Raw genomic sequence first — 22,972 nt, 5'->3', positions numbered from 1 at the left:
TTCCTAACCTGCAATCTTCTTCCTGACCTCTCCGCCCCCACCCCACTCCGGCCTATCACCCTCACCTTGACCTCCTTCCACCTATCGCATCTCCAACGCCCCTCCCACAAGTCCCTCCTCTCTACCTTTTATCTTAGCCTGCTGGACACACTTTCCTCATTCCTGAAGAAGGGCTTATGCCCGAAACGTTGATTCTCCTGTTCCTTGGATGCTGCCTGACCTGCTGCGCTTTTCCAGCAACACATTTTCAGCTCTGATCTCCAGCATCTGCAGTCCTCACTTTCTCCTCGAGCACTTTAAACAAGTGCAGCACTCCTTCAGATGCGTATTTTTGTATTTAAACCCTAGATTGGATACCTGAATTGAGAATCTGTAACTCAGAAACATGAATGGGACCACTTAAGCCACAGTGACATGGTAAAGCATGTTAGCAGTGGGGCTGTGATAACAGTTCCTGCCGAATTATTGCCATGAGATTTCAACTGATTCAAAATCGATCTTCTTGCACAAAATTAAAATAGGGCCCATTATTGCAACCTAACCTTGCTCCAGGTTTAAGATTCACGCTGCCTTTTGATCTTTAGTGGCAGAGGTGATGTTGTGGTGTTTAAATCTGTGTCAGCCTTGATACAGTTGTAGCTCCTTTCTTTCTGTGTCACAAATTTCAGACATGAGCACAAAATTCAGGCAATCACTGCAATAAATATCAAACAAAAGCCCAATCTGCTCTGTTAAATAGATAATTTAAAAATCCATATTTGTAAAAGAGAAGATGACATCTTCCTAATGTCTTAGTCTGCTTTGTGCTGGATCATGTCAAGCTTCTTGAGTGTTGTTGGAGCTGCAGTCATCCAGGCAAATGGGGAGTATTCCATCACATTCCTGATTGTGCCTTGAATAGATATTGAGAGAAACGAGGTGAGTTACCTGCCACAGAACTCTTAGCCTCTGACCTGCTTTTGTGGTCACAGTATTTTCATGCTAATCCAGTTCAGTATCTGGTCAATGGTAACTCTCAGGATTTCGATAGTGGAAGATTCAGTGATACTAATGTCAATGAAAGTGAAGGAGCGATGGTTAGATTCTCTCTTGCTGATGATGGTCATTGTTTGGCTGTAAGATTACAAAAAAGAAATCAAGAATTTGCAAAACAAAATACATTTTATGAGATTAGTGGTTTCAATCACTGAAGTCAGCAAGAAAATAATTGAAAATGTGAAAGCAATCATGCTAATGGAAGAATTCCAAAATAGTATTCCAGTAAACCTTAAATCTTATTTAGATGAGCGTCAAGTATCAAAGCTCTGGGAAGCATCATTTCTGGCAGATATCTATTATATGTTATGCAGTCAACAGTTATATGTTGGGAAATAGTATTAGGTTTTGGGAACAAAGAGAAGGACCTCCAAAGTCATAAAGGAAAAACTAGAACCTAAATATGTTATAAAGATAAGGATATGCTTCTATTGTAATAAGACTGTACAAATGAAGCCACTTTCTGAAAGTTAAAGGAGAGACCAATTGCAGCAGGAGGAACTACTCAGGAATTCTCAGAGAAAAAAGGAAAATAAATGGGTATTAAAACTGTTGCAGTAGTATGAATATGGATGGGTTATTTGACTCACAGTAGTGAAGAAGTTTTTTTCCTTGATTATTGATAAAGAGAATTAGACTGCTGAAAAGCTGTACAGGACATTGGTTAGGCCACTGTTGGAATATTGCGTGCAATTCTGGTCTCCTTCCTATCAGAAGGATATTGTGAAACTTGAAAGGGTTCAAAAAAAATTTACAAGGCTATTACCAGGGTTGGAGGATTTGAGCTATAGGGAGAGGTTGAATGGGCTGGGGCTGTTTTCCTTGAAGCATCGAAGGCTGAGGGATGTCTCGTAGAGGTTTATAAACTCATGAGGGGCATGGATAGGATAAATAGACAAAGTCTTTTCCCTGTGGTGGCGTAGTCCAGAACAAGAGGGCATAGGTTTAGGGTGAGAGGGGAAAGATATAAAAGAGACCTAAGGGGCAACATTTTCACACAGAGGGTGGTGTGTGTATGGAATGAGCTGCCAGAGGAAGTGGTGGAGGCTGGTACAATTGCAACATTTATAAGGCATCTGGATGTATATATGAATTGGAAGGGTTTAGAGGGATATGGGCCAAGTGCTGGCAAATGGGACTAGATTAGGTTGGGATATTTGGTTGGCATGGACGAGTTGGACCGAAAGGTCTGGTTCCGTGCTGTAAATGTCTGTGACTCTATATTACTTTCACAACCAACATCTCTAAAAGTGTTCATTTATCATTATAGAGAATTCAGACCATTATGTTGGCAAAAGATCTCTGAATGAAAATTTCACTCAATGCCATTCTTCTGCCTTCTTCCTGTAACAATGCACATTCTTTATTTTCAAAATGGCATGGATTTAGTTGAATATTGCTTTACTATACCTTCAGGCAATGCATTCCAGATCTTATCCATCCACGACATGAAAAAGTTTTCAGTAAAATTATTTTTGCTTCTTTTACCAAGTGCCTTAAATAGAGTCATAGAGTGACACAGCATGGAAACAGACCTTTCGGTTAAACCAGTCCACGCCAAACATAATCCCAAACTAAACTTGTTCGACCTGTCCGCTCCTGGCCCATATCTCTCCAACACTTTCCTATCCAAATCTGTGCCCTCTCTTTCGTGATCCTTTCACAAGCAAGAACAATTTCTCCCTATCTACTCTGTCCAGACACTTCATGAATTTGAATAATTTTCTCAGATCGCCCCTCAGTCTTTTCCAAGGAAGAGTCCTAAATCTCCAATCTATCTTCACAATTGAATTCCCTCATGCCTGGAACCATTCTCACGAATCCCTTCTGCTCATTATTAACTCATTGTTTGTGGTTTGGGCTTTGCATAAATTAGCTACTATACAAAAGAGGTGAAAAGGGAAAAATATGCAGAGTTGTTATGGTCAAGAATGTACTACCTGAAAGAGGGTGGGGTGGAAGCACAATCAATGGCATCTTTCAAAATGGTGTTGGATAACCAGGTTCAATTCCATCTTTGGGCAACCGTCTGTGTGGAGTTTGCACATTCTCCCCGTGTCTGCGTGGGTTTCTCCGGGTGCTCCAGTTTCCTCCCACAGTCCAAAGATGGGCAGGTGAATTGGCCATGCTAAATTGCCCATAGTGTTAGGTGCACTAGTCAGAGGGAAGTGGGTCTGGTTGGGTTACTCTTCGGTGGGTCGGTGTGGACTGGTTGGGCCAATGGGCCTGTTTCCACACTGTAGGGAATCTAATCTATTCTAAATGTTTAAAGGAAAACATTCACAGGGTTATGAGAAAAAAGTAGGGTATTAGCACTAATTCCCTAGCACTTTAAAATGCCAGCTCAGTTACAATGGACTGAATGACCATGTTTTGTCCTGTATTGTCCTATTATCCTGTGGTTTGAACATTTCAAAAGTACTTTATTAGTTTATAAAATGTTTTGTGAGGTTGTGAAAATATGTAATGAGTGTAAATCTTCCCTTGATTTTAATTGAATCAGTAATGGTTCCCATTTCATTAAGGATTCTTACCCAATTCCTACTTACTCTAGAAACCATGTGAACTGAATTCTATTGCCATTATGTACAGAATAAACAGTGCAGACAGTTGGTTCACATTGGCAAGGAACCAATGAGTCAGTATATGTAGATGCCTCATCATAATCCCAGACAGCCGTGTGTGTTTCCTTGCAAAGGAACAAACTAGAAACTAAACATATGCTTTCAAAAAAATCTGTCATGGGTTCCTGGAGCTGAGAGTTCATTTAGTTGAGACTTACAATGAAGTAATAAAGACTGTTAACAAACATAATGCAGTTGATGGGTGTACTTAGACCTCCAAAAGTATTTTGATAAAGTGCCACATAACACTTTTACTTCTAAATTTGAAACCCATGGAATAAAAGAAGCAGTGGCAGTACAGAAAATACTTGACTGAATGACAGATGCAAATGGATTATTTTTTAAATAATAGTTATTTTTTGTGGTTTGGGCTTTGCATAAATTAGGAAAGTAGGAAAGTATGCAGTGGGGTATCCTGGAGGTCAATACCATATTAGAACCACTGTTGTACTTGACACATAATATAGACCTAGATGTTGATCTATAGGGAAAAAGTGAGGACTGCAGATACTGGAGATCAGAGCTGAAAAATGTGTTGCTGGAAAAGGCAGCAGGTCAGGCAGCATCAAAGGAGCAGGAGAATCGACGTTTCGGGCATAAGCCCTTCTTCAGGAACCTAAATTCAGCGTTGATCAATAGGGCACAAATTCAAAATTTGCAGGTGTCATAAGGCATGGAAATATTGTGAACTGTGAAGAGGATAGCAATAGACTTGAAAATGATATAGACATATCAGTGGAATGGGCAAACATGTAGCAAATCAAATTTAATGTAGTAAAATTTAAAGCGACATCTTTTGGTAGGAAGACTGAGGAAAGGTTGTGTAAAGTAAAGGAAACAATTCTAACTGGAATGCAGGGTCAGAGGGACCTGGATTTTATGGGCTCAAATCCTTAAAGGTGGTAGGACACGTTGAGAAAGCAAATGATAACTCTTACAGGATTCTGAGCTTTATAAATAAAGTCATCGGGCTGAATTTTATTAGTAATTAGTTAAATGTTAATTTTGGCGAGTTTCATGGAGGGGTTCTCTCCATGAAATTCTAGTGAGTTTTTCCAAGCTAATCTGTACAGTTCATCTCATTATCTATGCACCAGGGCTCTATGATACCCTACCCATACTATCTTCTGCTATCTATAGTGGAAGTACTGGCTACTGGTGCAAAGGAGAGCCGTCCTGTTTCCTCAGGATTTCCAGAGGACACCATGGACAAGATCCTGCCAGCCTTATCCAAAGTTGCTTCCTGCATCAATGCAGTGACCACAAACCAGAACAATGCCCAGCAATGTGGCAAAAAAAGCAATATTAATGTTTCGGGTCCAATGACCCGTCTACAGAGCTCACAGGTGCTGCCAGACCTGCTGAGCTTTTCCAGCAACTTCTGTTTTTATTTCTGATTTACAACATCTGCAGTTCTTTCAGCTTTTAAAGAAGTCAATAACCTTGTTTGCTCGATGAGGGTAAGTTCTTCTCTCTCCTCACTCACACTCACTTCACTCTGCTTTTGTCCACATCTGCTCTCAAAATTCATGATCCTCAACTCTCATGATTGAATGCATGTCTTCTCTCATTTACTCTCATTCACTCCAGGTTTCCTATATTACTATAATAAAATAAAGATCTGCAGACACTGGAGATCTGAAACAAAAACCGAACATGCTGGATATGATTAGTAGGTCTGGCAGTATCTGTAGAGAGAAAACCTAAATTAACATTTCAAATCTAGTGACCCTTTGTCAGGACTGAAACCAGATGGGAAAGGTATTTACGCTGATGATGGGGGTGAATAGCAGGAATTGAGTAGGATACATGAACAGAGAGAGAGAGAGACAAATGGAGAGGCAACAAAGGAATTGATGATAAGCTGAAAGGGAGATATGTAGATATGTAGAAAAATGTAGAAATGTTGGAAATAGAATGAATGAGTGAATTAGCTTCATTATCACATATACTCATGGGTACAGTGAAAAGTTTATATGTCGCCACGTATAGCTCCATCTTCGTTACAAAGATACCTCAGTACAGCTTCTTTAGTTACAAGATCTTGGAAAATAGAGAAATAAAATATCCAGCATTGCAGAAATAAAAGTCCAGAACAAGAGTCTTCCAATCAATTCACTCTGGCACCGAGCCTCCAGTCAGCATCAGGTCTTGGCTCCAGACCATGCAGGGCTTCACATTGAGAATCATGAGGCTGGGAGATTGCTTCAGACCACCATGCTAGGCAGAGGATGCCACGCCACGCTGGGAGGCTACCCTGGGACGCCACAACACCTGGTGGGGAGCTGCTAGGCCAGGATGGGAGGTCACCACACTGGAAGGCTGTTATGCCAAAGTTGTCTGCACTGGGAACAACTAGGAGAAAGAGAGGATTAGATTACTTACAGTGTGGAAACAGGCCCTTTGGCCCAACAAGTCCACACTGACCCGCCGAAGCGCAACCCACCCATACCCCTACATTTACCCCTTCACTGACACTACGGGCAATTTAGCATGGTCAATTCACCAGACCTGCACATCTTTGGAAATGTGGGAGGAAACCGGAGCACCCGGAGGAAACTCCACACAGCCAGTCGCCTGAGGCGGGAATGGAACCCGGGTCTCTGGCGCTGTGAGGCAGCAGTGCTAACCACTGTGCCACAGAGGATTGCAGATGCTGGAAATCAGGGTCGAGAGTGTGGTGTTGGAAAAGCACAGCAGGTCAGGCAGCATCAGAGGAGCAGGAGAATCGCCATTTTGGGCATAAGCTCTTTATGAAGAAGCACATTCCTGATGACCTGCTGTGCTTTTCCAGCACCACATTCTGTGCTGGGAACACCAACAGAACAGGATCTTAGACTGTGGGGTTGAGTGACAAACATGGAGGAGGGTGTTTACACTCTGAAATTGTTAAAATCAACTGTTAAGCACATGGGCAGAAGATAAAGTATTGTTCCTCCAGTTTGGGTTGAGCTTTGCTGGAGCAATGCTGCAGGCTAGAAACAGAGATGTTGGCACTAGTCACCCACTTCCTCATCTCTTCCATCTATCATTGCCTTAACCTGCTTTCCATCCACCTTCCATTTCATGACCTACCTCCGGTTGTGGTTGTTAAACAATAATCTGAAGGAGGCAAGAAATCAGTGCAAAGATTATCACTGAAAGTACCCAACAGATCAGGTAGCATTTGTGAAGAAAGAAAGAGTAAACATTTCAAGATGACAACCTCTTATCAGAATTGTTCCTGTCCTATTTCAAATATTGTCTTTCTCACTGTAAATGTTAATTTTCCATAGCTGTAGATGGCATATGGGAAAGAGCTGCGGAGTTAAGACTGACCTCAAAGCATTGTTACGATGGGCCAAATGGCTTCCTTCTGCACAATAGGATTCTGTTCAGAGCTGCTGGTGGCTCGGTGTAAAGCCACTGTCAGTGGGATCACAGGTTCCATCGAGTCTGTGTTCAGCTGGTCTCGGGAAGATTTATGACCATCTACTAGTAGGGGGAAGTTTGCTCACTGGCCAGCAACTATATTGCTGTTGAGAAACGTGTATAAAAACTATCAGTTGAGGATTAGGATACGCTGTGATACATTTCAAAGTCGACTACTGGACCATGTATAAATTCGTTTATGGGGCCATGAGTTGCAGGATGCCGGATAAGAGAGAAAAAATAATCAGAGAGGAACCAGATGCTCTGGTATCAATCAACGAGGTAAAAACAATGACTGCAGATGCTGGAAACCAGATTCTGGATTAGTGGTGCTGGTGAGTGAGGGACAGTCTCACGCAACAAACCCCGCCCCTCTCTCTGATGGACAGAGTAATCTCCACTCTCTTTAACTATCAGCTGCTGCTGCACCGTTCAGTGTCTCAATGGGCGATCGCAAGGTGATCAATGTTTACCTCCTGGGTATCGGCTTCATGCTCATCTTCACCGCCTTCACTACCTGCGGGAACATAGAGGTGAGTGTTAGCCCAGTTGACATGGGCAGCGAATCCCAGGGAGAGCGAATCCATTGCTAAGCTCTATTACAAGGGCTAAGTACTTTGTTTTCGGTGCTGGAAACTTGAAATACGGGCAGAAATGTTCACCATCTGTGGAGAGAGAAACGGACTTAAAGTTTCAGGTTTGTAAAGTTTCCTTAAAATGATTTGAGATGTAATAGTTTATAAACAAAGCGGTGAAAGGCGAGGTTTAAAGAACAAGCTGCAAGGTCTGTGGAATGAGGAACAATTAAAAACGAAGATATTACAGTGCAAAGAGAGATGTTAACAAATAAATAATAGATGTAATTGTTTAAGTTTGAATGGACAGGGTAGAATTTACCACCAACAGTTGCTGTCCAAAACACAAGGGGCAGAGCTTGTGATTTGAAACTGTTGGACTTAGTGTTGGACCCGGAAAGACTGCAAAACGTTCCTAATCGAGGTTCGTGGAGTTTATTTGAGTTTGGTTGGATCCGCGTAGGAGAGGTCGGAGTAGGAATGAATCAGAGAATTAAAATTACAGGTTGCTGGATACTCTGGTGTCATCTTTGCGGCCTGAATAACTGACTGAACACCCAACCTGCTCTTACTTTTCCCAAAGTATTGTGAGCAGTAAATACAATACGTTAGATTAGAAAAAAAGTTTAAGTAAATCTGTTTTTCACCTGGAAAGTGGGTTGTGATCTTCACTGGTAAAAACATACAGAACAGGACAGATTGCTTCTCCTGTGCTTCCATGGGAAATTACTATGGGAAGAAGGATGTTGGGGGTGACTGAGAAGTGAACACAGGGTGTTGATAAGGGATGGAAGACGTGTTTACTGATGACATATGCTGGAGGTGACAAAAACGCTGTAGATTGGTGGGTGAGGACAAGGGAATCCTCAGGCTTCTAACAGGGAAGAGGTTTATGCCCACCATAGTCAAACAGTCAGCAAACATTCACTGTGCATCCCATTTCTAAAGAATGAAATGCTGGAGGAGTGATGGCAAGAAGCCATCTGGAATTGAGGGGACAAACAGACCTTACAGAAGAAACTGAAATAATTGGCTACTGTTGCTATTTACTCATCAATTCATGACTGGGACACAACAGAAACTCTGTTCTTTAAATAACATTATCTCCCACCAGCAACCCATGATCATGACATCATTTGAACAGGAGTCACAGGGCACATCTCAATTTAACTTGCTGTTCAGAACCATATTATGTTTACAGCACAGAGTAGGCCAGTCATATCTATGCTGGCTCACTGCTCAAACAACCAAAAGCAATCCAATTGCCTAGCTCTCTTCCTATAGCCTTGTACCTTCAAATCTTTCTATACCAATACAAACTTCAAAAAATCCCCTCTCTGCTCAATTACAGATTGTTTCAGTCACTCAAGTCCCTACTCATAACTACAAGCACACAGTGTTTCGATAAACTTAACATTATATCTTTGCTTATGAACATGTTTCATCTCTCTCTCTCACTTTTTTTCTCTTTCCTTCTCTGTATGATAGCTACAGCGTAGATGCATCAGGATGATGGCAAGGTTGAGAATTAAGAATTACTACATGAAAGCTGAAATTTAAGTCTGTAGTCAAAGGAGTACACAGAGTGTGTGAACATCCAACAAGTATTCCATATTCTGGGAAAGCTTAAAATTATATGTTGAAACATTAATTCCACTGATTAATGACAAGAGGCCATAAATTAGTTCTTAGTACTAGAACAGAAGAAGACATGACTATGACTATGACCTTTCAGCCCATGGAATGTGTTCCACAATTCAGGCTTAGTTTGAAATAGTGAATCAGAAGAACCATATTGAATGTCAGAATTGTTGAAGGTAAAAAAGATCAGTACGACTTGGGGCACTACTTGTTGTCTTATGGCACAGATTCAAACCAATCAGGTTTGTACATGTGGATGTTCTGCTCTCCTGCAGTAATTCTCTCAATGCAATGGAGTCAGTGTAGTCAATTATCTATATGTGTGTAATTTGCTGTAACGCAGTAAACTTAGAACCCAGAATGTGCATAATTCTGTGATATTCTTGCATTGTAAATAATTAGTGTTGTAAACAAATTTCAAAAACAGATTTGAATCACAAAGATGGATGTTGCTGGGTATGAAAGGTTTGAGTTATAAAGAAAGGCTGGGACTTTTTTCCCTTGAGCATTGGAAATTGTATGGTGACCTTATAGAGGTTTATAAAATCATGAGGGTATAGGTAGGGTTAATGGTAGGTGTCTTTTTCCTTGGATGGGGGATTTCAAGTCTTGTGGGGGCTTATTTTTAAGATGAGAGGAGAGAGTTTTAAAAAGGACACGAGGGGCAAATTTTTTACACAGAGGGTTCACTTGTGGAATGAACTTCTGAGAAAGTGGTGGATGTGGGCACAGTTACAACATTTAAAAGACATTTAGATAAGTACAAGAATAGGAAAGGCTTGGAGGAATATAAGCCAGGAGCAGGCAGGTAGCACTAGTTTAGTTTAGGATTATGTTTGGCATGCACAGGTTGGACCGAAGAGTATGTTTCATGCTGTATGTGTCAATGACTATGACTCTATAAGAACCTGACTGTGTTATATATTGTGTGCACTGATGTATAGTAAGCCATGTGTATCACAGTCAGCTGATAAATCAGTACTCCTCCATTTTGAACACTACAGGTGAAGATAGCAAGGGCACAGAATGTACTCTGAGTGGTGGACTTCAAGGTCCTTCACAAAGAGTGGCTCAGTAGCACCACTATTGACCAAGCTAGCCGTGTCCTACAAGACATAGCTGCTAGACCGAATCTGTGTCAGGTGATAAATCTACTTTAACTCATACTCCCTGATCTACCTGTTACAGATGCATCCCTCATTAACAGTATTGGTAGGAGTGACCAGTACACCAGCATTCTGGAAAGAAAGTTTCATTTTCACATTGAAGAGACACTCCATCGTGTAGTGTGTCACTACTAACATGCTAAAGGGGACAGACTTCAAACAGATCTGATAAGAACTTGTTGGTACACACTGGAGGAATGGCATTGTTAGGGAAAGGGTTAAGATTTAGCAGAGTGAATAGAAGAGGTTAGGTAGAAGGTTAAGCAGAATCTCAAAGGTAGTAATCTCTGGTTTACTCCTGGTGTCGCATTCTGGTGAGAATAGGAATAACAGCATAGGGCAAATAAATCAATGGTTGAATAGGTGGTGCAATGTGCAAGGATTCAGATTTTTGGATCATTGGGACTTCTTCTGGGGCAGAGAAGACCTATTCAAAAGGGATGGGTTTCACCTGAACTGGAAAGGGACCAGTATTCTGGGAGGGAAATTTGCTAGTTCTATTTTAGGAGACTTGGGGGTCCTCAGTTGCAGTAAAAGTTGAAAGACAGATGAAGGTGCTTCGGAATCCGAAAATAGCAAGTTAATTGGAAAAGGCATACAAGAGCAAGACAGATAACAAGGTAATTCTGATGAATTCAACTGCATTTATTTCAATGCGAGGCGTCTTACGAGTAAGGCTAATGAATCCCGGGCAGGTGAGGACTTCAGATTGTAGCAAGGAAAGGTTAAAGATGTCAGCGAATACTCTTCCCAGTTGGTTTGCACAGGATCTGAGTGCACAGTTGGGGACTTCATCGTTTTCCATGGATTCACTTTCAAGAAGGCCAATTTGACTTTTGTCATGGTGACCGAGAGAATAGGTGTGTCTGAGGCTGTCGGGTCAGGTAACAACATTTCACTGCCTTTCTGTTCGAACTGAGTGTAAAAAGCACTGAGCACATCAGGGAGGGATGTACTTTTGTTCACTATTCTGTTCTGCTTCATTTTGTAGCCCATTGTGTCGTGTAGACCTTGCCACAGATGGCGGGTGTGTGGCTAGTTTGTGTCTCTAACTTAGCCCAGCATTGGCTCTTGGCATCTCTAATGGCCCTGCAGAGCTCGTATTTGGATTTCCTGTAAAGGTCCAGGTCATCTGAATGCCACATGCCTGATCTTCAGTAGACAATAGATTTCCTGGTTCATCCATTGTTTCCAGTTGGAGAACACACAGATTGACTTCTTTGGCACGTAGTCCTCTATACAATTGCTAATGAAGTCTGTTACTGTGCTTTTAGGATGGCGGAGGTGAACTCGTGTGGCAGATAGTAGTGACTGCATTTCACTGTTAGATACTCTAGATCTGATGTGCAGTAAGTGAGCGCCGGGGGGTGTTGATTAGGAGGCAGACTCCATTGCCCCTTGCCCTACCCTGCGAATGCTGTGCAGTCCACGTGATATACAGTATAGAGAAACCTTCAGGTTTTAAGGCACAGTCAGGTATAGCAGGAGTGAGCCATGTCTCTGTAAAACAGAATACACGGCAGTCTTTCAGTCCCTTCCGGAAGGTAAACCTAGCTTTAAGTTCATCCATTTTGTTCGAGGATTGAAGGTGATCTATGGTTAGGGCGTGCCACCACATTTTGTCAAGTGTATTGTCTGATCTCAATGCAAGGGGTGAGCCACGATCAGTCAGGCATTTGATACAATCAGGATCCCAGGATCCATGTCCCTCTAGTCCAGAGACTGTTCCATGGTCAATCCTGTAGGTCAAGTCCAACCAGTCTGGGATTATTACTAAATCAGTCAGGAAACTAGACTGTGCTTATGCAGGGCTGTCCTTGCAAATCATTCTGGGGTTGGCCATGATCACCTGAAGGTTTGGGCGGTAAAAATCAAGGGTGGATTATCAGGGAGCAATCCATGCTGTGTTTGGGAAAATGGGAAACTCAAGACTGGGGATGGGATGCATTATGCTGTGACACTGAGGGAATAAAGACTATATTTAAAGCCAGTTCCAAAATATAACATTGGAGACGTGACGGCCTAGTGGGGGGTATTTGAATCGACCCAGGGCAGATGGTTATAGAATTTGAATTCAATAAAAATCTGGAATTAAGTGTTTAATGATGACCATGAAACTATTGGCAATTGTTGGAAAACCCATCTGGTTCACTAATGTCCTTTAGGGAAGGAAAATGCCATCCTCACCTAGTCTGGTTTACATGTGACTCCAGACCCACAGCACAGTAGTTGACTCTTAACTGCCCCCTGGGCAATTTGGAACGAACAATAAATACTGACCTAGCCAGCGATGTTCTCATCACATGAATAAAAATATTTCAGCATGGGAGAGCATGGGATACTGCAGGAAGGAGTGTTTTGGCAAGTCAACACCAATCTGACTTCAATGGTTGGTCAGTGGATAATGATAGTGGTGGGAGTTGTGTGCAGTGACAGAGTTAGAGTAAGTGTGAGGTAGTAGAGAGAAGGTAGTGACACTTACCTTGCAAAGCTGAGAAGATCACTTACCTTCTTGAAGCTCTGCTGTGCATTCCTCTTGTTTGATGAAATGACATTGACCTGGGCTGCTATCTGAGTCCATGCTGGCTGGGTCTGGTGCCATTCTGTCTGGCATACTGTCCCTTCATTCTACTGTAAATCCTAACACAGAGTAACTATTCAGTATGTCCGTCATTTGCTTATTTTTGTTCACAATATCACCTATATATTTTCAAGGGGACCATATTACTCCAACTGTTGAGCGTTGAGAAGGATCCAAAAGGGTTAATACTTGACCCAGTGAAGTAAGCATCACCCACTGCAATAATATCATAAGGACTTTATAGGACGGGAAGTAAGATCACATGGGAGACAGACTTAAGGCCATGTCCTCCCAACAGTCTTTGTAGTGATGTAGAACCTATTCTTATGACCTGTATATATTTGCAGAGGTGGAATAAACCACATATTGTTTACACCTCAAGCCTCTTCCCATTGAACTAGAAAGTAGCTACCATTGCACACAGTAGACCATGTAACCCTTAAGGAAAGAACGCACAATTAGAAGATATGGATGGCAGCACACACACCAACCACTTTCTTATCCCAAAGTAATTGTAAAAGTTTAAGCTTATTTTAATACCCTCCTTTCATAGCTTCGACTTTCTGTTTTGTCCTTTTGTTGTTTCTTTTGGAAATGCTTTCTGTTCACCAGCATGGTGCGAACCAGCAATGAAGTTTTTAATGTTTTCTCACCTCTTTAGTTGTCTATGTCTGTATTTTAGGCAAATAGAAACCCTGCCCTTTAAAGGAATAAATTGATTTTGTATCACATTAAATTACTTTTTGAACACTTACCACTGATTAGTGGCATTACACCCATGAACAGATGATCCTACTTTACCGTGAACAGTCTTTGATTCATGCCATTAGAGTCAGCCTTACCTAAAGTTAGAATCTATTAACTTTCACATTTACCTCTTCCAAATATTTTATTTCTTTATTCATTACTAACTATAATATGGCCACAGGCCATACTTTGAGCACATAATTTAAGGTGATTCTTCATTGGAGTATTAAGAGGGTGCAGTACTGTTATAAGGGCATCTTTCAGATAAAACATTAAACATTAAACCAATGTCCATTCTACTAATTGGGGCAGATGTTAAAGATCCAAAGTTCAGTACTGAAAGGGGACTCCTCCCTGATTCTGTAATTCAACATCCAATTCACAACCAAGGCTATTAAAAACAAATAAACACATCTCATTCCTGCTTGTGGGGTCGAGCAATGTGGGGAATGGTTGGCCCTTGTGTACCAAAGAAGTGTAATGTGAATATGCTTCAGTTGTGGATATTTATGATAAATTTATAAATGTAAACCCTTTCACTGTTATTTTTCAGCAAACAGTAATAAGGAGTTTGACCAACAGCAGTTTCTCCGGCAGCGGTTACAACAGGTACCAGAAATCTTGACTCTTTACTGACTGCTGAAACAGTCTATAGTATTATATGTGGACTGAGGTACCTCACAACCTATCTCTGAATCATTACACTATGCTTCCAGGTGGTGATTTAGTGGGGTCGATATTATTTGATTAATTGCCAAACGTCCACAGGCTTCATCAGGGTGGAGGGAGCAAGGCCGTAGGGATGCCACGCAATAAACCCCATATCACCAAACTCACCTCAAGTGAGAGAGTTCAATTTTGCTGAAGACACAAGACAAATTTCACATGATTTGGTTGGCATTAATGCTTGTGTGGCACACTGATCTCTGTTCTCTGAGGTGTGCTGGAAATCTGATGTTCCCCAGGATGTGCACCTTGATTTCAGCCATAAGCCTCATCCATAGCAGAATAATTCCTTGCCATTGTGAGGTCATATGATGGGACCAGAGTGAACATTTAATGTGGTAAAGTGTCCGAAGGCAAACAAGACAAAATTTGACATCAAGACAAAGTAAGAGATATTTAGGACAGGGGACCAGAAGTTTGGTCAGAGATGTGTTTCAAGAAGCATCCCAAAGGAGATAGAGAAATAAAGAAGCTAAGACAAGGAATTCCAAAGCTTAGTACACCAGGCACATTGCCTCCAATGGTGGAGTAATTAATATCAGGATGAACAAGATGCCTGATTTGGAAGTTAGCAAAAAACACGTAAGGACGCACAGCTAGAGAAGATTACAGATAGGGAGGGATGAGGCTATAGGGCAATTTGAAAACAAGAATGAGAACTTTAACATTTAGGTATTGTAGGACCAGAAGCCAGTGTAGGTGAGCACAGAGAAGATGTCTGAGCAATACTTAGTGTGATTTGGGATTGAAAAATGTACTTCTTAGCTTCCAACTGCTCCCCAGTATAATCTATGAACATGCCTTGTCTGTGTCTTACTGCCAGTTTGAATCATCCTGATTATTATGAGCACCTTCTATCTGTCCAATGTATAACCTAATGTGCAGCACATCATACTTCTGTTTCAAAAGAAACATTTTCTACAGACACCCACGATGGGGTAAATTTCACATCAGTTGTGGAAAGAGATCCAGCGGGTAGGGGAGAATGTAATGTTGTTGCCAGTACTAGTGGGAAGAGCAAGAATGGAACATTAAATGGCCTGCCCAAGCATCAAACTTCCTTATGTTTCTTTTGCCAGCCTTGCCATTATTTATGGAGTATTTTCAGCTTCTAATCTCATTGCACCATCTGTGGTAGCAGTTGTTGGACCGAAGATGTCAATGGTTTTCAGTGGAGTTGTTTACAGGTAATGCTGGACCCTGGTAGGTTTTTATCTCTTATACTGCTGATATCTACTCAAGTTAAACTTGGCCCCATCAATTCAGTTGATATTCCTAGTATGTACCCTGGGAACTTTCAATCCTTTGTTCTTTTGAATCTTATATCCACTCAATGATGAGAAAGAATGGGATTATATTTGGATAGAGTTTTAAAGAGCCAGTACTACCATACAGAGACAGACAGCTGAACCAAAGCAGTCTTTTGACCCCTGTATTCATAACACCATCAAATTAAACCATCAGAGACCCCCAAATAGTCACTACAATGGTTCCTAACCAGACTTTTGCATTACCAACACTAGACTTTGTGAGGAATTAATGTCCAGAAACCCCAACTAACATTAGCTGAAAGAAAATTGGACAGCACAGTAAGCTGATTAACTTCTATGCTTTAAACCCATAACATTTGTTTTCAGTTTCATTCACACAAAAGACAGAAACACATTTGAGAGATAAATAAAAGAAATAACAAAACTAGCCAGATTACATAAATGTCCTTCACAATGCATTGTTCACAGGTATAAATCTGGACTGCTTGATCTTTCTTTCCTGAAATGTTGATCAGGGTTCTCAGTTCACCCAGGCAAAGGCAGCAATTCCTCCTCTATTTAGGCTTCTGGAAATTGATATATCAGAGTAGACAGGGAGCTTTCAAATCTTCATGCTGTCTCAGTGATAGCCCAGAACCTCTGAGATGACGTTGTTCCAAAGAACAACTAATTCTGGTTCAACCCTGTTAGACACTCCCTGACATCTCAGTCACCTTTCAACAGCTGCCATCTAATTGAACATGGCGACTCTTTCAGACTTACTGGAACTAATTTCCAAGTACTGACCTTGTTGGTAGCAATTTTCTGTTATCTGCTTTTCCTGGCGGGTCACTGTGTTTAATCAAGGCTCAGCCTGCAATTAGCCTCCAGGCCTGGCCTCAATAATAAACAAAGACTTCCTGATCCATTCTTTTTTTAAATCTAAGTTGACTCAGTGTCCATCAGTGATTTCTACCTCATAATTCAAAATTGATAAAAGAATAAAATTTAAATAGTGAAAAATAAGAAAGGGCTCTACCACCAGCACAGGTGCAACAGGCTGAGTGGCCTTCAACTTTGCTGTAAGTGTGCCATTATCTGGCCTCCTTTTTGTTGGTTTGTTCACTTAGCTGTGCTGCTACAGGTAAGGCCTAACCACCAAGTTCATGGAGACAGCCCCAACCCATGGGTGGATTGGACACCAGATTCTGAACCATAGCAGAGAAAAAGTTTTGTTCCAGAATCTGTGGACAATCATTTTATGTTGCAGAGTTTAATAACTCAGGAAATTTGACTGGAAAGGAACATCAATTATTGTTGAACACCAAAATAGCGCCATTACTCTGACATACATAGGTTAGTCCCTGCCTGGGTTAGAAAGTTCTGCAGACTCATCTCTGGACCTGCTTTTTGTAAATCTGGAAGTGCTCTTACCTATAACCGAATGGCTTTCCCATCATAAAATCACAGTGAATTGTTTTTCTTTTTAACTTTTAAATGCCACTAGTAAATCACCCATGTAGCCAATTAGACATTTACATGCAAAGTCTGTTACAGGCAATGCACACCATCAAATGTGAGGGAGGGGTAGGGAGATGGAAGGGGATAAATCAAAATAAAGTTGGAGGGTGAAACAGATCATTGCATTCCCCGTGGTGGCCAGCTAACTGTAAGGCAAAGGCATCAAGAACATTGATGGATACCACTGTGCCACAAGAGCCCTTCTCGGTCTGCTTTCCAGATATTTTCTAATCAACCTGTTCAGAGATGTTATTACACACCTCTGGAGCAGGTGGGATTTGAACCCAGGACTCTTGCCTCAGACGTCATGACATGTCCACTGTACTAGAAGAGTCCCTTCCAATGTTGGGATTAGGGGATTGTGGGAAATTGTGTTCAGCTGTCCTTAGTTCAATCAAATCCAAAACTAATTCTGGTCATTTTTAAAAATTTTATTGTGAATGATAAAATACTTCAATTATTCCCATTTACCCCTTGAAGGAACTGAAATGTTGCTCAGTTGGCAGTTTACATCCTTATATTGTGCTAGGTTGAAGCCAGTACAGGCTGGTTATAAATAGGTGCTTTTGAAAATAAATTATGGCATTGCACTATTTGGGGGAAAAGAGAATTTTGAGGGAGAATTCTCAATGCACTCCTCTTGTTTCTATGATCATCTGTACCACAAGCATCTGCAGTAAAGCTCAGAGTGATGACCTTGTTCCTGCCTTTTATTGTAGTTGTGTTTTTTTTGTTTTTCTCAGCGGTTACGTGGTTTCATTCAGTAAGCCAATGACTTGGTCATTCTATATTACGTCCATCTTCATTGGATTTGCTGCAGCTGGTGAGTAGAATGCATCCTGAACCTTTATTTCCAAATCCTAGTCTCTCTGTATCTCCTATTGTAGAATCATAGAATCCCCAGGAAGCAGGCCATTCATCCCATCAAGTCTGCACCAAACCTCCACAGAGCATTCCACCCAGACCATACCCTATAATGTGCATTTCCTATGATTAATCCACCTAACCTACTTATCCCTGGGCACTATGGGCAATTTACCATTGCCAATTCACCCAACCTGCACATCTTTGGACTGTAGGAGGAAAGCAGTGCACTTAGAGGAAATCCACACGACCCACCGGGAACAACATGCAAACTCCACACAGACAGCCGTCCGAAGGGGGAATCGAACCCAGGTCCCTGGCACTATCAATGCTAACCATTGAGCCACCATGCTGCCCTGCTGTCTTCTCCTGAGGAACTGCCTTGCCACTATCTCCACACCCTGGGGATGCCTCCTCGTCAACTGTTTCAGACAAGTATCTATCTTTGTGCTTGTGCCCAGAGGATGAGGGTCCATATGCTATTGAGGCATGAAGAGTAGGGATGGTGAGTCGAATAAGGTAGGGAGAGTTTGCAGATAACTCTAGTCATGGCCTGAACTGATATCCGCATGCCTATTAACCAGAGCAGTAATAGGATTGGTAATCTTGACAGTCTTTCTGCTTCCTCCCCACTTCCTCACACCAGTGTCTCTAAACCCAGTTGTAGCCCCAATCACTATCTCACCATATGCCAGTTAACTCAGTACAGTGGTACACATTGAGGAGACAACTCTGCCCATGTTCTTTCTTCTCTTTCAGTGCTGTGGACTGCTCAGGGAAACTTCCTTATCTTGAACTCTGACTGCACCACTATCAATAGGAATACTGGGATCTTCTGGGCTCTGTTACAATCCAGGTAAAGAACTGCAGACTCCTAAAAGAACTAGGCAACATAGATATAACCTGGCCCTTAAATATTCTTTCTTTGCCCATAATGGTGCCTGGTATAATCTAATAGCCTGGACTATCCCTCTCCCTAATGGAATCATAGAAATATACAGCACGCAAGGAGGCCATTCAGCTTGTTATGTTTATATTTGTTTTAAGTGATAAGATTCACTTTGAAGATAAATACTAGCATTGAACAGTTGAACCAAATGATCTATTTTGGTGTTGTAATTTGCATATAATTCTGTGTACTGGAAAATCAATATACTGTTCTGAACCAAAATGGATATGATATTGATTTTTCAATTCTGCCACTTCCTTTTATTTATCTGTGTCTCAGGGTGACCTGCTGTGGTGGGGAATCTAAGTCTTCATGTTCTGTTTTGGGTGACTAACAAGTTTGATGTATTTTTACAGCATGTTGTTCGGAAACCTCTATGTTTACCTCCAATGGAGAGACATAACATTGATCTCAGGTAAAGGATTGACTTTGCTTCCAGCTTTACCATTTTCAGGTGAGAGAGAAGGGGAAATGTGAAAACCAGTGATGGGTAGAGTTTGTCAGGGCGTTGGGGATGCATGGGGCTTTTGACTGTATGGGGTAATGGGAGGTCATGAAGGGAGTGGTGGAGGATCAGCATGACAAGGACCTGTTTGGACGAATGGAAGAGATGACAGGCATGATGAGGTAAGGGAGCATTTAACCCTCTGGGTACCTTGAACAAAATGTCAACTTGGTAACCCAACATTTCTCTAGACAATATTAGTAATTTCAATCATTCTAATATAGATCCACTCAGTCTCCTGACAGTCTCAGACTCTGTTTGTCACAGCTTCTCTAGATTTTGTTTGAATTCATTTGTGGCATGTGGACATCACTGGCCAGACCAGGATTTATTGCCCATCTCTAATTGTACTGGAGATGGTGAGCTGCCTTCTTGAACTGTTGCAGTCCCTAGGGCTTATGTACACCAGTGTTGTTAGGATGGGAATTCCAGAATCTTGACCCAGCAACATTGACAGAACAGATATAGTTTCAAATCAGAATGATGTGTGGCTTGGAAGGGACCCTGGAAGCAGGGCTGTACCCGTGCATCCACTGATTGTTTCTTTCTAGATGGTAGTGGTGGAAAGTTGGAAAGTACATCAAAGCAATCTGGTGTGTTACATCATCTTGTAGATTTCACACACTGCCGCTACTATGCGTTAGTAGTGAAGGGAATGGTTGAAGATGTTGAATGGGGTCCCCATCAAATGGTGTCAAGCTTCTTGAATATTATTGAAATTGCACTCATCTAGGCAATCGGTGAGTGTTCCATGTTACTGATCTGTGCCTTGGAAATGGTGAACAGGTTTTGAGTAGACATGGGTGAGTTACTTGTCACAGCTTTCCTAGTGTCTGATCTGCTCTTGTCACCAAAATATATATGGCTGGTTCAGTTCAGGTTCTGGTCAATGGTAACGCCCAGGATGTTTCAATGATGATAATGCCATTGAATGCCAAGGCATGATGGTTAGATTCAGTCTTATTAGAGATGGTCTTTGCCTTGCACTTGTGTGGCACAAATGTTACTGGCCACTTATCCAGGATTTGCTGTCAATGGACATAGACTGCTATAGTGTGAGGTGTCTTGAATGATGCTGGATAGTTATCAGTGCACATTCTGATCTCATTATGGAGAATAGGTCATTGATGAAGCAACTGAAGATGATTGGATCCAGGATACTGCCTTGAGGAACTCCTTCAGAGATGTCCTGGAGCTGAGATGGCTCTAACAACTACAGCCATCTTCTTTTGTGCTGGGTATAACTTCAACCAGCAACAGGTTTCTTCTAAACCCCATTAACGGGCGGCACGGTGGTACAGTGGTTAGCACTGCTGCCTCACAGCACCAGAGACCTGGGTTCAATTCCTGCCTCAGGCTACTGACTGTGTGGAGTTTGCACATTCTCCCTGTGTCTGCGTGGGTTTCCTCCGGGTGCTCTGGTTTCCTCCCACAATCCAAAAATGTGCAGGTTAGGTGAATTGGCCATGCTAAATTGCCTGTAGTGTTAGGTGAAGGGGTAAATGTAGGAGAATGGGGTCTGGGTGGGTTGCGCTTCGGCGGGTCGGTGTGGACTTGTTGTATCTAATCTAATCTAATTTAAACTCCACTTTTTCTTGGGCTCCTTGATGCCAGTTGATTAGATGCTCCCCTAATGTCAAGGACAGTCAATCTCACCTCATCTCTGGAGTACAGTTCTTTTGTCAGTAGTTGAGTTGTCAATATTAGAAATACAAGACCTTTTAATGGTCAACCAAAAGATATTTTCTAAGCAACCTGTATCAGAGATGTTAGTACATAGTTCAAGTAGGACTTAAACCCAGGTCTCCTGGTCCAGAGATAAGGAAATTATCACTGCATCACAAGAGCCATTTAACAGGTTGATTAGAAAATGTACAAAACAAATTGCACGTTGCCTGAAGCCTTTAGTTCATCTTGAAAATATTAGTCCCAAGTGATTCCGTCAGGTGTAAGGAAAAGTTTGTGCTGTTTATGAGTGTGGTTTGGTGAAAGGTGGTAATGGCAGTTTCACTCTGGTAGAACTGAGCTCTGTATGTGTCTGCTTATAAAACTAAATTGCTTTTCATTCTTTTAAAATATTTGAAATAAAAGTAAAATTTGTATAAAAGTTGTGGGTCTGCAATAAAAATGAAAAAAGAAACTGGTTCCATTTTGATTTAGTCCCCATCCTCTCCCCCTTCCTTTTCCTCACTTTTTGGTGTTACTGCACTGTCCCGATGGGTTTTGCATATGATACTGGTAATCGATTAGAAACACAATTGATTTAGTGGTGGAAGATAAAGGAGAAAAAAGTAACACAGGTAATTTGGTGGTTAAAGGAATTGTTCAGTTGTGCATTAAAGCACCTCTCGATATAAAACACAATATTTTTTAAAAATTGGTACCCCTGTAAGCTTTGTATGCAAATTGGTAATTGGACCAGAAACACAGGTGATTTAGTGATGGAGGACAAAAGAAACAAGTAACATGGGTGATTTGGTAGTGGAAAAAAACACCATTCAATGATGCATTCAGAAATACCTTATTTTGCCTTCCAACTCCATTTTAATTTAATTCCCTGCCTTTCTTCCTTACCGTCCCTATTTCACTGCCCTTGGTGGGCAGTGTTCATTAATTGGTCTTTTATTTGGTGAATTAGATTATATAAAAATGCGGGGGTTGGGCTGTATTATTTTCCTCTCCAATTCTATTTTAATTTAATTCTCCCCCTTTCCTCCCGCCCTTCCCTACTGTTGTTGTTTCAGTTGTTGATATTGGGTTCTTGTCACATTATCCCTGTTGGGTAGTAGTTGTTTCTTATTGTTTGGTGATTGGGTTTCCCTAAAAGTAAGAAAGAGTTCTTCATCTGGTGTGGATGGAAAGTCTGAAGATCTCCTCATGCGCCTACATCTGGACCTGGCCAAACTATCTACAGCTCACAACTCCCTGCCTCTTTTTATGGTTATGTCAATATCCAGGTGTCTTTGGAGAGGTAGCACACAGTGTCCACTAACACCCTGGAAGCTTTCCGGCATTGGTGTGGGCCATGATGGCTGGGGTCCATCAGGGGATGAAGACCTTGTCATATGAGAAGTGGCTGAGTACCCTGGATTAGTACTCAATGGAGTTTAGAAGGATGAGGGGGATCTTATTGAAGCTTACAGAATACTGTGAGGCCTAGAGAGGATGGTGAATCTGTGGAACTTATTGCCACAGAAGACTGTGGAGGCCAAGTCATTGTCTGTATTTAAGACAAGGTAGATAGGTTCTTGACTAGTCAGGGAATCAAAGGTTTTAGGGAGAAGGCAGGAGAATGGAGTTGAGAAATATATCAGTTCTGATAGAATTGTGGAGCATACTGAATGGGCCAAATGGCCAAATTCTGTTCCTATAACTTA

General features: G+C 41.6%; 1 protein-coding gene across 4 annotated transcripts in view; it reads left to right on the top strand.

Moving 5' to 3' along the window:
- Nucleotides 1-7,167: 7,167 nt before the first annotated feature.
- Nucleotides 7,168-22,972, top strand: part of LOC122560721 (UNC93-like protein MFSD11) — a 29,642-nt gene continuing 13,837 nt past the window's right edge. For 3 of the 4 annotated variants that reach the window (XM_043711690.1, XM_043711689.1, XM_043711688.1), the window contains exons 1-6: nucleotides 7,168-7,603; nucleotides 14,334-14,389; nucleotides 15,586-15,693; nucleotides 18,021-18,100; nucleotides 18,901-18,997; nucleotides 19,447-19,505. In XM_043711690.1, the coding sequence (XP_043567625.1) occupies nucleotides 7,514-7,603; nucleotides 14,334-14,389; nucleotides 15,586-15,693; nucleotides 18,021-18,100; nucleotides 18,901-18,997; nucleotides 19,447-19,505 (490 nt within the window). In that variant the 5' untranslated portion in view covers nucleotides 7,168-7,513. Of the gene's footprint in view, nucleotides 7,604-7,689; nucleotides 7,768-14,333; nucleotides 14,390-15,585; nucleotides 15,694-18,020; nucleotides 18,101-18,900; nucleotides 18,998-19,446; nucleotides 19,506-22,972 lie in introns of those variants that run through there. The other variant, XM_043711691.1, reaches the window with a different exon arrangement.

The sequence above is a fragment of the Chiloscyllium plagiosum genome, chromosome 21 (assembly GCF_004010195.1).
Source record: "Chiloscyllium plagiosum isolate BGI_BamShark_2017 chromosome 21, ASM401019v2, whole genome shotgun sequence".
NCBI classification, from domain to species: Eukaryota; Metazoa; Chordata; class Chondrichthyes; order Orectolobiformes; family Hemiscylliidae; genus Chiloscyllium; species Chiloscyllium plagiosum.
The sequence above is the reverse complement of the archived record's forward strand: the minus strand, read 5'-3'. Positions and strand labels throughout refer to the sequence as shown.